Consider the following 14,902-nt stretch of genomic DNA (forward strand, 5'->3'; position numbering starts at 1 on the left):
TCATACTTTTCTGGAAACACCTCAGGCCTCACCAGAGCCACAAGTCCTGGCCCGATGAGCCTGTGCTCAACGGTGATAAGAAGATGCGCAGAGAACCGGACGGGTGACGGTGAGGAGCGGAGGGGTCACAGAGGTGAGCAGGGAGTCAATAGAAGGATTTTTTTTTCCTATCTTTCATTTATTAAGCTGTAGGGTCCAGAGACCCCAGAACATAATAAGGGATTTTCAATTTGCAGACAATTTGGAAAATTCACATTTTGTCAGATCCGCTCATTTCCAATCACAACATTTATGTCTGTGTGGTGTCTGAGCAACTAATGGCTCCGTGGGCCCAAAATTGGGCAAATCCTCCCCTCAGCTCTAGTGACAGCAGATGATGAAGGTATCGGCTCTGGTCACACTCCTATGTCACCTCCATGATCCCGCTATATCTTACACCCAATGTTATAGATGCACAGTGGTGTTATCACATATAGCGCTATCACATTATCACCAGATATCACCTCTATTTATCTGAATGGGGGAATCTACGGCTGAAGAAACTGAGAAAACACAAAAGAAAACCTCCGGCTCAGAGCTGTCCATTCCAGAGAATGAGGAGAACGTGACTCTTCTCTGCTTTTTATTTTTTTTAATGGTGGCTCCTCACCGGGGTGGTTACCTGTGGGATCGTCCTCTGCGCTCCGCTCACCACGCTCTTCTTTCTCCATTATGGCTGTAGCAGTAAGATTTTTCCAATTTTAACCACAATTTCAAAGCTGCGAAAGAAATAAATGAAAAATCACAGACATAAGGAAAAGTAACACAAGAAAAAGACTAAAGGAAATGTCACATGGAAAGTTCTAGATGACCAGAGAAGATCAGTGTGAAGAAACCAGATTGTATCTTAATTACCCAGACAGCTACCTTTTTGCAAACCAATAAGAACTGACTTTTCATTTGTATATTGGCTTGTGCATTTAAGTGTTTATGTCTGGTGGTTCAAGAAGACAGACTTGCAAACTGATACCATTTAACATACAGTGTAAAGGTACCTTCACACTGAACAACTTAACAACGATAACGATAGCGATCCGTGACGTTGCAGCGTCCTGGATAGCGATATCGTTGTGTTTGACACGCAGCAGCGATCAGGATCCTGCTGTGACATCGTTGGTCGGAGCTAGAAGTCCAGAACTTTATTTCGTCACTGGATCTCCCGCAGACATCGCTGAATCGGCGTGTGTGACACCGATTCAGCGATGTCTTCACTGGTAACCAGGGTAAATATCAGGTTACTAAGCGCAGAGCCGCGCTTAGTAACCCGACGTTTACCCTGGTTACCAGTGTAAATGTAAAAAAAACCAAACACTACATACTTACATTCCGGTGTCTGTCGCGTCCCCCGTCGTTCTGCTTCCCTGCACTGTAAGTGCCGGCCGTAAAGCAGAGCGGTGACGTCACCGCTGTGCTCTGCTTTACGGCCAGCCGGCGCTCAGTCAGTGCAGGGAAGCAGAACGCCGAGGGACGCGACAGACACCGGAATGTAAGTATGTAGTGTTTTTTTTTTTTTTACATTTACACTGGTAACCAGGGTAAACATCGGGTTACTATGCGCGCCCGATTCAGCGATGTTTGCGGGAGATCCAGTGACGAAATAAAGTTCTGGATTTTCTGCTCCGACCAACGATGTCACAGCAGGATCCAGATCGCTGCTGCGTGTCAAACACAGCGATATCGCTAGCCAGGACGCTGCAACGTCACGGATCGCTAGCGATATCGTTAAGTTGGTCAGTGTGAAGGTACATTAAAGGTACCTTCACACTAAACGACTTACCAATGATCACGACCAGCGATACGACCTGGCCGTGATCGTTGGTAAGTCGCTGTGTGGTCGCTGGGGAGCTGTCACACAGACCGCTCTCTCCAGCGACCAACGATCAGGGGAACGACTTCGGCATCGTTGAAACTGTCTTCAACGATGCCGAAGTCCCCCTGCAGCACCCGGGTAACCAGGGTAAACATCGGGTTACTAAGTGCAGGGCCGCGCTTAGTAACCCGATATTTACCCTGGTTACCATTGTAAAAGTAAAAAAAAAAAAAAAAAAAAACACTACATACTTACATTCTGATGTCTGTCACGTCCCCCGCCGGCGTCCACAGGGTTAAAACTGCTTTCGGCAGGAGCGATGCTAATGCACGCTGCTGCCGAGAGCTTCCCTGCACTAAATGTCTCAGCGCCGGCAGACAGCGGTGACGTCACCGCTGTGCTCTGCTTTACGGCCGGCACTGACACATTTAGTGCAGGGAAGCTCTCGGCAGCAGCGTGCATTAGCAGCGCTCCTGCCAAAAGCAGTTTAACCCTATGGACGCCGGCGGGGGACGTGACAGACATCAGAATGTGAGTATGTAGTGTTTTTTTTTTAACTTTTACACTTGTAACCAGGGTAAATATCTGGTTACTAAGCGCGGCCCTGCGCTTAGTAACCAGGGTAAATATCGGGTTACAAGTGTAAAACATCGCTGGCATCGTTGCTTTTGCTGTCAAACACGACGATACACGCCGATCTGACGACCAAATAAAGTTCTGAACTTTAATCAACGACCAGCGATATCACAGCAGGATCCAGATCGCTGCTGCATGTAAAACACAACGATATCGCTAGCCAGGACGCTGCAACGTCACGGATCGTTGTCGTTCTCACTGCAAAGTCGCTTAGTGTGAAGGTACCTTAAAGGGTTTACTCTGGGTAAAACTGTCAATGAAAAGGACCTGGGTGTATGGGTGGATGACAAACTCATATTCAGTGGCCAGTGTCAGGCAGCTGCTACAAAGGCAAATAAAATAATGGGATGCATTAAAAGAGGCATAGATGCTCATGAGGAGAACATAATGTTACCCTTATACAAGTCACTAGTGTGACCACACTTAGAATACTGTGCACAGTTCTGGTCTCCGGTGTATAAGAAAGACATAGCTGAACTGGAGCGGGTGCAGAGAAGAGCGACCAAGGTTATTAGAGGACTGGGGGGTCTGCAATACCAAGATAGGTTATTACACTTGGGGCTATTTAGTTTGGAAAAACGAAGGCTAAGGGGTGATCTTATGTTAATGTATAAATATATGAGGGGACAGTACAAAGACCTTTCTGATGATCTTTATAATCATAGACCTGAGACAGGGACAAGGGGGCATCCTCTACGTCTGGAGGAAAGAAGGTTTAAGCATAATAACAGACGCGGATTCTTTACTGTAAGAGCAGTGAGACTATGGAACTCTCTGCCGTATGATGTTGTAATGAGTGATTCATTAATTAAATTTAAGAGGGGACTGGATACCTTTCTGGAAAAGTATAATGTTACAGGGTATATACACTAGATTCCTTGATAAGGCGTTGATCCAGGGAACTAGTCTGATTGCCGTATGTGGAGTCGGGAAGGAATTTTTTTCCCCATGGTGGAGCTTACTCTTAAGGTACCGTCACACGAAACGACATCGCTAGCGATAACGTTGTGTTTGACACGCAGCAGCGATCAGGATCCTGCTGTGATATCGCTGGTCGTTGGTTAAAGTTCAGAACTTTATTTGGTCGTCAGATCGCCGTGTATCGTTGTGTTTGACAGCAAAAGCAACGATACCAGCGATGTTTTACAGTGGTAACCAGGGTAAATATCGGGTTACTAAGCGCAGGGCCGCGCTTAGTAACCCGATGTTTACCCTGGTTACCAGTGTAAAATGTAAAAAAACAAACAGTACATACTCACCTTCTGCTGTCTGTCACACGTCCCCCGCCGTCCGCTTCCCACACTGACTGACTGCCGGCCGTAAGTGAAAGTACAGCACAGCGGTGACGTCACCGCTCTGCTGTTAGGGCCGGCACTCAGTCAGTGCAGGAAGCGGACGCCGGGGGACGCGAAGGTGAGTATGTACTGTTTGTTTTTTTACATTTTACACTGGTAACCAGGGTAAGCATCGGGTTACTAAGCGCGGCCCTGCGCTTAGCAACCTGATGTTTACCCTGGTTACCCGGGGACTTCGGCATGGTTGGTCGCTGGAGAGCGGTCTGTATGACAGCTCTCCAGCGACCAAACAGCGACGCTGCAGCGATCGGCATCGTTGTCTGTATTGCTGCAGCGTCACTTAGTGTAACGGTACCTTTAGGCCATGTGCACACTTTCAGGATTTTTCGCGTTTTTTTCGCGTTTTTTCGCTATAAAAACGTGATAAAAACGCAAAAAAAACGCTAACCTATGCCTCCTATTATTTACAGTGTATTCCACATTTTTTGTGCAAATGTTGCGATTTTTTCCGCGAAAAAATCGCATCGCGGAAAAAAAAGCAACATGTTCATTAAAAATGCTGAATTGTGGGGATTCCGCACACCTAGGAGTCCATTGATCTGCTTACTTCCCGCACGGGGCTGTGCACACCATGCGGGAAGTAAGCAGATTATGTGCGGTTGGTACCCAGGGTGGAGGAGAGGAGACTCTCCTCCACGGACTGGGCACCATATACCGTAATTGGTCCAAAAAAAAGAATTAAAATAAAAAATAAGTCATATACTCACCTTCGATGTCCCCGGAGTGTTCCCGCCTCTCACCGCTGCATGCTGCTGCTTCTGTTTCTATAGATGGTGTGGTTCAGGACCTGTGATGACGTCACTGTCTTGTGATTGGTCGCGTGACCGCTCATGTGACCGCTCGCGACCAATCACAAGCTGTGACGTCACCGAAGGTCCTGAACCACAACGGCATCTACAGGAACGGAGGCTGCAGAGGGTGAGTATAACCATTTTTTTATCTTTTTTAAATTATTTTTAAACATTCTATCTATTACTATAGATGCTGCATAAGCTGCATCTATAGTAACAAGTTGGTCACACTTGTCAAACAGTATGTTTGACAAGTGTGACCAACTTGTCAGTCAGTTTTCCAAGCGATGCTACAGATCGCTTGGAAAACTTTAGCATTCTGCAAGCTAATTACGCTTGCAGAATGCTAAAAAAAAACGCGAAAAAAAACGGGAAAAAAACGCAAAAAAACAAATGCGGATTTCTTGCAGAAAATTTCCGGTTTTCTTCAGGAAATTTCTGCAAGAAATCCGGACGTGTGCACATACCCTTACCACATGGGTTTTTTTTGCCTTCCCCTGGATCAACATGTTAGGGCATGTTAGGTTAGGCTATGGGTTGAACTAGATGGACTTAAAGTCTTCCTTCAACCTTAATAACTATGTAACTATGTAACTATGTATCGCTGGTCGTGATCGTTGGTAAGTTGTTTAGTGTGAGGCCATGTGCACACGTTCAGTATTTTTCGCGTTTTTTTGCTATAAAAACGTGATAAAAACGCTAACATATGCCTCCCATTATTTTCAGTGTATTCCGCATTTTTTGTGCAAATGTAGCCTTTTTTTCCGCGAAAAAATCGCATCGCGGAAAAAAAAGCAACATGTTCATTAAAATGCGGAATTGCACGGGATTCCGCACACCTAGGAGTGCATTGATCTGCTTACTTCCCGCACGGGGCTGTGCACACCATGCGGGAAGTAAGCAGATAATGTGCGGTTGGTACCAAGGGTGGAGGAGTGGAGACTCTCCTCCACGGACTGGGCACCATATAATTGGTAAAAAAAAAAAGAATTAAAATAAAAAATAGTCCTATACTCACCTTCGATGTCTTCCCGCCTCACCGCTGCATGCTGCTGCTTCGGTTTCTATAGCTGGTGTGCGGTGAAGGACCTGCGATGACGTCACGGTCTTGTGATTGGTCGAGACCGGTCATGTGACCGCTCACGTGACCACGACGTCATGGAAGGTCCTGAACCACACCGGCATCTATAGGAACAGACGCCTGCAGGTGAGTATAAACATTTTTTTTTATTTTTTTTATTATTTTTAAACATTCTATCTTTTACTATAGATGCTGCATAGGCAGCATCTATAGTAACAAGTTGGTCACACTTGTCAAACAGTATGTTTGACAAGTGTGACCAACCGGTCAGTCAGTTTTCCAAGCAATGCTACAGATCGCTTGGAAAACTTTAGCATTCTGCAAGCTAATTACGCTTGCAGAATGCTAAAAAAACGAAAAAAAAAACGCAAAAAAAAAAATGCAGATTTCATGCAGAAAATTTCCGGTTTTCTTCAGGAAATTTCTGCAAGAAATCCGGACGTGTGCACATACCCTGAAGGTACCTTAAAGGCCCCGTCTCACATAGCGAGATCGCTAGCGAGATCGCTGCTGAGTCACAAGTTTTGTGACGCAACAGCGACCTCAGTAGCGATCTCGCTATGTGTGACACGTACCAGCGATCAGGCCCCTGCTGCGAGATCGCTGGTCGTGTCGGAATGGCCTGGACCTTTTTTTGGTCGTGGAGGTCCCGCTGAAATCGCTGAATCGGTGTGTGTGACACCGATCCAGTGATGTCTTCACTGGTAACCAGGGTAAACATCGGGTTACTAAGCGCAGGGCCGCACTTAGTAACCCGATGTTTACCCTGGTTACCAGCGTAAATGTAAAAAAAACCAAACAGTACATACTCACATTCCGGTGTCCGTCAGGTCCCTTGCCATCCGCTTCCTGCTCTGACTGAGTGCCGCCGTACAGTGAGAGCACAGCAGTGACGTCACCGCTGTGCTCTGCTCTCACTATACGGCGGCACTCAGTCAGAGCAGGAAGCAGACGGCAAGGGACCTGACGGACACCGAAAGGCGAGTATGTACTGTTTGTATTTTTTGGTAACCAGGGTAAACATCGGGTTACTAAGCGCGGCCCTGCGCTTAGTAACCCGATGTTTACCCCGGTTACCCGGGTGCTGCAGGGGGACTTCGGCATCGTTGAAGACAGTTTCAACGATGCCGAAGTCGTTCCCCTGATCGTTGGTCGCTGGAGAGAGCTGTCTGTGTGACAGCTCCCCAGCGACCACACAACGACTTACCAACGATCACGGCCAGGTCGTATCGCTGGTCGTGATCGTTGGTAAATCGCTATGTGAGAGGGGGCCTTAAGTCTGTAATAGTGACTTGTACATAGTGTGTGTTTATCTTTGTTTATTGATGTGTGCTGATATGCTAATTGTGCATTGAATTCCAGAACCAGCTTGGTGACTTCTAAAGCAGAGAAGGAAAGACTGTGCAAATAGATTGAATGGTCAAGTAGTACTACGTAATCTCATCACCATTGTTTGCCATATCTTGATGTTGAACTAAAGGACACTGGGTAATTCTAAAAATAGCTTACATGCCTTGGGTATAAAAAGACTCAGAGATCACATCCTGGAGAAGACTGAAGTACACAGAGCTACCTGCATTTTTGTTATGCTGTAATGTCTATTGTCTGTACAAGTCCCCTCTATAAGTTGTAAAGCGCTGCGGAATATGTTGGCGCTATATAAATAAAAATTATTATTATTATTATTATAATACCAGCCAGACATTCTACAAACCACCCAACTGACAAGAGAAAGGACTGCAGCCAATTCATCATGGCACCATTACGAGGGACACTGATCTATGATTCTATAGGAAACAACCTAGGGGTTCTCGGCTCCGGTTGGAAGGGTACAGATCTGATCCAGTGACCATCTCTGAACCATGGATATGTTTGGAGAAAGCCAGGTTTGGGACCCGCTGGTCGCCTGGTTCCATGGAGATGGTCAGATAAGCCAAGTGGTGACTCTCGTGTCAACTGGCTTTGGACGTTGTATGGACTCTACGCACAGTTCTTGGTCATCTCCCTATGCTTGTCCTTACCCCTTCTCTGTGTGTTCATCCACAGATGGAGTAGCGACCCTGGGATGTCTGACATCATGTCATACTGGAAATACGTGGAGACGCAGTGATATTTTATATGCGCCCATGTAATCAAGCAATTGCAGCCATGTTGGGATTGTTCTGTTTGCTATTGTGTGCTGTGGTTCAATAAAGTATTGCCACACTGTTTTACCTTAACCCTGTGTTGTCTGTGTAGTGTATTGGCCACTGGGAGATAGAGCGGGCCAGCGGACGAGAGCACCCACTGACCCCGTTTCTCCGTTACAATCAGTAAAGAGGAGCTGTCAATTCTCCGGACACAACGACTTAAGTAAATCCTTACATTTCCCATAATATGATTCTGGAGCTTCTCTCTTTATATCATTCCTCTATTTTTCTTACTGATAGTGCATGAATATATGGACAGCTGGGTGTTACCAGGCGGGGTGTTCTTTATTATTGCATCGCCGGTGGATCATAGACCCGCTGTGCCACGGGGCCAGGCTCACCTAGGAGGAGCATGGCTAAGCGGCTACCTTGTTTTTACTAGAGCTTCTGATGGTGGAGTTGCAGCGCCCCAGGGTCCTGGTCGTTGCAGTAAAGTCATTTTCCTCTAGGGGAGAGTGATGTTACATTTGGAGGCAAAGAAGGACATCTGCATCCAGGTATCACAAACATGCAGCACATTTCACACTCCAGGCCAACAGGGGGAGCTCTGCTCCTATTTATTAGGTCAGCCCCCACATTGGTAAAACTAGCGACCTGTAGGGAAAGTGAGTTAGTTGCTGTCTGGGCTCTGCTCAGGTAGTTGGTCCCTGACAGGGGTGGGATCCTGTTAGAGATCGAAGGAGAAGGACACGGAGCTGTGCATGCCCTAAGAGCTGCAGCTCCCAGAAAGAGACACAGAAGGAGAACTGTATTGCAGAGAGGGTGAGTTGTGAGGACTTTATGAGAAGCTTAGCAGTAAGGGACTACAACACCACGGCGCTAGAGGAAGGCTACTGATTTCCACCTGGACAAGGGGACTCTGGACTTGCCTCCAAACCGGCCGGACTCTGCCTACCCTGTGGTCTGTGCTTTGGACTGTGGATGAAGTCTTCAGTAAAGGTAAAGAGACTGCAAACCTTGTGTCCCCGTTCACTGTGCCATTCACCATCTACACACCGGGAAGTCCTGGGGATACACTTCACCTGTGGGAAGGTATACCATCCAGCTGCCATAATATCACCCCAGCGGACACCTTAAAGCAGCATAGGTCACCCTGACCGAATACCACAGGTGGCGTCACGAACATTCCCCTTAAAGACCTTTCCCTTTAATACGGACGTCCCAGGGCCACGGACCAGGTCAGCCACCGTGACATCCCCCTGTGAACCGAAGGACCCGGTACAGAGTACCCCACGGCCCCATGGGGGCGCTCCAAACTTTGGTGTCACGAACAGGATCTACTAAAGCCTTAAAATCAGGTCATGTGCACCTAAGGACTCTGCCAGAATTGTGCCTAATCGTGATTTGTGCTTGAACACTGTGTGACTAAGAAACTGTAATTTGCCGCCAAAAATTCCTGCCAAAACCGCTGCCATGAGGAGCGCTGGAGAAGGACGTGCCATCGTGGGCGTGAACTGACTGAGAGCGTGAAAAATAATGGCCGCCCAGTCCAAATACCTCTGTACCTTGAGGACGTGTCTGTCAGCAGCCAAGATCTGCCTCCTGATCCTAAATGGCGGGCGGAGACCAAAAAGAAGAAACCGCCCCCGGAGGAGAGAGCGGGAAAAAGACCAGGAAGGAGCAAGCCACGAGGAGGACGCCATGGCCAGCCGCCCCGAACCCGAGCGTGGGGTGGAAGCAGAGAACTCCCCCAGACACCTGGAGAGGATCCACCAGTACCACTTCCAGAACCGTTGCCAGCACCGCTGCAGACTCAGCCACCAACAGAACCGACCGGCACCGAAGACACCGCTGCGGCAGGCAAGAACGCCGACCCTGTCCCCGGCGACCGAGGAACTGTTGATAGGCCCTGTAGCAGCGCCACCTCCCCGCGGGTCCAGCCGGCTCCAAAATCTTGAACCCTGGGACCAGGCCACAGGGATGGAGCAGTTTTCAGAGACCCTGATCCAACCTGCCAGCCTGCCTAGTGAAATCCATGCGGAGAGAGTCGTGCACCGCTGGGTGAATCCAGGTTCAAACTTTATGGGGTTCCCCCGGGACGGAGAAGCAGAAAGGAGAGACTGTGGAGGTCTTAAGTTGGGAGGACTACCAGTCCCAGCTTGCCCATAAATGGGAGGAAAAGGAGGAGAAACACCAGGCCCAGCGGAGAGCCTTTGACAAGCGAGATCTGCAGGTCAAAGCCCAGGCCCGCAAGGACCGTTCCGCTAACCAGGCCCCGCGTAAGCAGGGCATAGTGGTCACCTTCAAATTAAAAGGAGGATGGAGCTTTATAAAGGAGCAGGGACTGTACGCGGAGATTTTCGTCAATCGGAGGGAAGTGGAGTCTCATTTGTGGGAAGGACACCCGGATAGGGACCTGTATCCAGGAGACCGTGTCAGTTACAGCAGACACTTTGGTGAAAGGGGTTGGTTTGCTCTGAACATTCACTAGTATAGAGACTCTATGAACGAGCCACCCAATTCCAAGACACCAGCCATGCCTCCTCATGTAGCAATAGCGCCACTTAGTGCTAAAATAGCTGACACTACCCATACAGTCACTCCTGCCTGCACCCTTACAAAGACCACAGGGTGCACAATCACTACCACAGAGACTGCGGTAACCACAGGACCAACTGTCGCCTGCACCAAAGCTGTAGTCCTGGAACAGAACTCAGTGGGCACTCAGACCCATGTCTGGAGTGAGGGAGCCCCATATGTAGCACCTGGTAGCCGCCAGTACCCTAAAGGACTACCTCCACCAGTGCTACCTCCAGAGCTGCAATAAGGCCCACAAAACTGGAACCATGACTGTACATAGGTATGTTAATCATTTCTGCTGCTAAAGTTTGCTACACCCGGCCAGGGTTAATTCTTAAAGGGGTCCCATGTTAAAGGGATCTTGTGTTTTGCACAGTTACCTTCCATTAAAGAACATTGGAACCATGGACGGTGAATGATTCAAAAACTTACTTGCAAATAGTTGGCACCTTCTTAAGGGTGCTTCCTACTTGTTTTACAAAAGAGGCTTTTACAGAGACTGCTTCTGAAAGAGACTGTTTCTAATGGTGTAAGAAAGTGTTTTGTCTTACAGAGACCTGAAGAAAAACCCGGAATTCTGCCACACAAACGGGTCTGGATACACGCCTTGTAGCCCTCCCAGGACCAACGTTGGGGGTTCGTAACCGGTCCCTTGCTTCACGTCACTTTTGTTGCTAAACTGACTTGAATATTGATGTGATTGACACTTTGCACTACCTCATTACAAAAGACTTGAATATTGTCTGAACCCTTAAAAGGGAATGGTGAATCGTCGCACTTTGATAAACGCGTGTTTAGAGTTGAGTTGTTATGCTAGTCAGTTGGTATACTAGTGAGTTAATGCATTAAAGAGATGCCAAAAGGGAGCATGTCACGGAACATCAGCTGAGGCTGAGCTGGTATGATGGGGGAATAGCTGAGCAGACGAGGGAGTCTGTAGCTCCTGGTACAAAAAGGAAACTGAGAAGGAAAGAACATTATTCAGTTAGTTAGATAGTCTGAGAAGAAGATGCAGTGAGCCCGTGGGGGTTGATAGATTGTTCTGGAGCTGAATAAAATAAACCCGTGGGGTTGGTTGAAACTTTGCACTGTGACTTAAATAAAGAAAAAAATGCTTGATTTGCACTTCCCATAATATGATTCTGGAGCTTCTCTCTTTATATCATTCCTCAATTTTTCTTACTGATAGTGCATGAATATATGGACAGCTGGGTGTTACCAGGCGGGGTGTTCTTTATTATTGCATCGCCGGTGGATCATAGACCCGCTGTGCCACGGGGCCAGGCTCACCTAGGAGGAGCATGGCTAAGCGGCTACCTTGTTTTTACTAGAGCTTCTGATGGTGGAGTTGCAGCGCCCCAGGGTCCTGGTCGTTGCAGTAATGTCATTTTCCTCTAGGGGAGAATGATGTTACGTTTGGAGGCAAAGAAGGACAACTGCATCCAGGTATCACAAACATGTAATATTTCACACTCCAGGCCACCAGGGGGAGCTCTGCTCCTATTTATTGGGTCACTCCCCACACTGGTAAATCTGGTGACCTGTAGGGAAAGTGAGTTAGTTGCTGTCTGAGCTCTGCTCAGGTAGTTGGTCCCTGACAGGGGTGGGATCCTGTTAGAGATCGAAGAAGGACACGGAGCTGTGCATGCCCTAAGAGCTGCAGCTCCCAAAAAGACACAGAAGGAGAACTGTATTGCAGAGAGGGTGAAAAGTCGTAGGAAAGTAGTGGATACCAGAAGGGGACCAGCCCTACACAGGCTGCCTCCTTCTGAGGCGCAAGATTCCAGTAGCCAGAACACCGAGGCAGCAATGACCCTTTATGCCTTGCTCCAGAGACCGGCAGGACAGCTAATTCCATGTTACCTGTCCGCCCCATACCCAGGAGGCAAGCTGGCACCCACGAGAGGCCGGGGCTTGCTAGAGTCCCTATAAACTGCCTCAAGCCACCAGTCATACGGGTTTGTTCTATCCGGGGGACAGAGGGAGACAGAACATCTGCAACAGTTGTGAGGACTTTATGAGAAGCTCAGCAGTAAGGGACTACAACACCACGGAGCTAGAGGAAGGTTACTGATTTCCACCTGGACAAGGGGACTCTGGATTTGCCTCCAAACCGGCCGGACTCTGCCTGCCCTGTGATCTGGTGCTCTGGACTGTGGATGCTGAAGTCTTCAGTAAAGGTAAAGAGACTGCAGCCTTGTGTCCTCGTTCTTCACTGCGCCATTCTACCATCTACACACTGGGAAGCCCTGGGGACACACTTCACCTGTGGGACGGTATACCATCTAGCTGCCATAACATCACCCCAGCGGACCCCTTAAAGCAGCGTAGGTCACCCTGACCGATTACCACAGGTAACATCATGAACATTCCCCTTAAAGACCTTTCCCTTTAATACGGACGTCCCAGGGCCATGGACAGGGTCAGCCACCGTGACATCCCCCTGTGAACCGAAGGACCCGGTACCGAGTACCTCATGGGGGCGCTCCAGAGTTACACTTGAATAACAGTTATCTGCCATCAGGGCATTAGTACCCTTACTGGTGTCTGAGCAGCAGGAGCAGCCCCCGACGGATGAGTGTCTGAGCAGCAGAAGCAGCCCCCGCCGGGTGAGTGTCTGAGCACCAGGAGCAGCCCCCGCCGGGTGAGTGTCTGAGCAGCAGGAGCAGCCCCCGCCGGGTGAGTGTCTGAGCAGCAGGAGCAGCCCCCGCCGGGTGAGTGTCTGAGCAGCAGGAGCAGCCCCCGCCGGGTGAGTGTCTGAGCAGCAGGAGCAGCCCCCGCCGGGTGAGTGTCTGGGCAGCAGGAGCAGCCCCCGCCGGGTGAGTGTCTGAGCAGCAGTAGTAGCCCCCTCTCGGGACACCGCAACCCCCATCTCAGGTTTCGCTCAGGTGTCATTTACTCTCCAAACTGCTCTGAAAAACTTCAGTCTTCAGTTTGCGGTGACCTGTTAGGGGGCAGATGGGGCACAGCAGGGTTATCCTTCTCTAGAGAGGGGCAGGGGGTCACCAGGACGGTGCTCATCAGGATTTATGGCTGACAAATAGATTTACACCCCAGAGATGTAAAAAAAAATATATATATATATACACATATATATATATATATACATATATATATATATATATATATATATATATATATATATATTTATTTATTTATTTATTTATTTATATTTATATTAGATGGTGGCCCTATTCTAATGCATCGGGTATTCTAGAATATGTATGTAGTTTATTCATGAAGACTTTAGAATAATACATTGAATACACAGGATTCGGCCGGCCGTGACCAATTAGCGAAGCGTGGTTCAAACCTTGCGCCAAACCGCAGCCGGACTGCGCCTGTCGCTGATTGTTCGCGGCCGGCCACGTAGTACACTCCACAGCCCACGTAGTATACAGCAATGTGGGCATCATATCCCTGTTAAAAAAAAGAATTAAAATAAAAAATAGTTATATACTCACCTTCCATTGGCCCCCGGATCCAGGCGAAGCGTTTACCGATGCTCCTCGCGCGCTCTGGTCCCAATAGTACATTGCGGTCTCGCGAGATGATGACATAGCGATCTCGCGAGACCGCTATGTCATCATCTCGCAAGATCGCAATGCATGGAGCGGTCAGCGGTGCATCGCGAGGAGCGGGAAAGGCCTGTTCTGGATCCGAGGGGCCGACGGACGGTGAGTATATACGGTAACTATTTTTTTTTATCATTAGATCTTTTTACTATTGATGCTGCATACTGCATACTGCATGACACTGACATCACATGTAGTATAATGTCACCTCACATGTAGGACACTGACATCACATGTAGTATAGTGTCACCTCACATGTAGGACACTGACATCACATGTAGTATAGTGTCACCTCACATGTAGGACACCGACATCACATGTAGTATAATGTCACCTCACATGTAGGACACTGACATCACATGTAGTATAGTGTCACCTCACATGTAGGACACCGACATCACATGTAGTATAGTGTCACCTCACATGTAGGACACTGACATCACATGTAGTATAATGTCACCTCACATAAAGGACACTGACATCACATGTAGTATAGTGTCACCTCACATGTAGGACACTGACATCACATGTAGTATAGTGTCACCTCACATGTAGGACACTGACATCACATGTAGTATAGTGTCACCTCACATGTAGGACACTGACATCACATGTAGTATAGTGTCACCTCACATGTAGGACACAGACATCACATGTAGTATAGTGTCACCTCACATGTAGGACACTGACACCACATGTAGTATAGTGTCACCTCACATGTAGGACACTGACATCACATGTAGTATAGTGTCACCTCACATGTAGGACACTGACATCACATGAAGTATAGTGTCACCTCACATGTAGGACACTGACATCACATGTAGTATAATGTCACCTCACATGTAGGACACAGACATCACATGTAGTATAGTGTCACCTCACATGTAGGACACTGACACCACA

At 48.1% G+C, this 14,902-nt stretch overlaps 1 protein-coding gene across 9 annotated transcripts in view; it reads right to left on the reverse strand.

The window, feature by feature from the left end:
• LOC143781284 (uncharacterized) overlaps positions 1 to 14,902 on the reverse strand; it is a 142,732-nt gene that overhangs the window by 24,451 nt on the left and 103,379 nt on the right. For 5 of the 9 annotated variants that reach the window (XM_077267795.1, XM_077267796.1, XM_077267798.1 and 2 more), the window contains one exon: positions 650 to 758. In XM_077267795.1, the coding sequence (XP_077123910.1) occupies positions 650 to 710 (61 nt within the window). In that variant the 5' untranslated portion in view covers positions 711 to 758. The remainder of the gene's footprint in view (positions 1 to 649; positions 759 to 14,902) is intronic. The other 4 variants (XM_077267800.1, XM_077267801.1, XM_077267802.1 and 1 more) reach the window with 1 other exon arrangement.

This window comes from Ranitomeya variabilis, chromosome 6, assembly GCF_051348905.1.
Source record: "Ranitomeya variabilis isolate aRanVar5 chromosome 6, aRanVar5.hap1, whole genome shotgun sequence".
NCBI lineage: Eukaryota > Metazoa > Chordata > Amphibia > Anura > Dendrobatidae > Ranitomeya > Ranitomeya variabilis.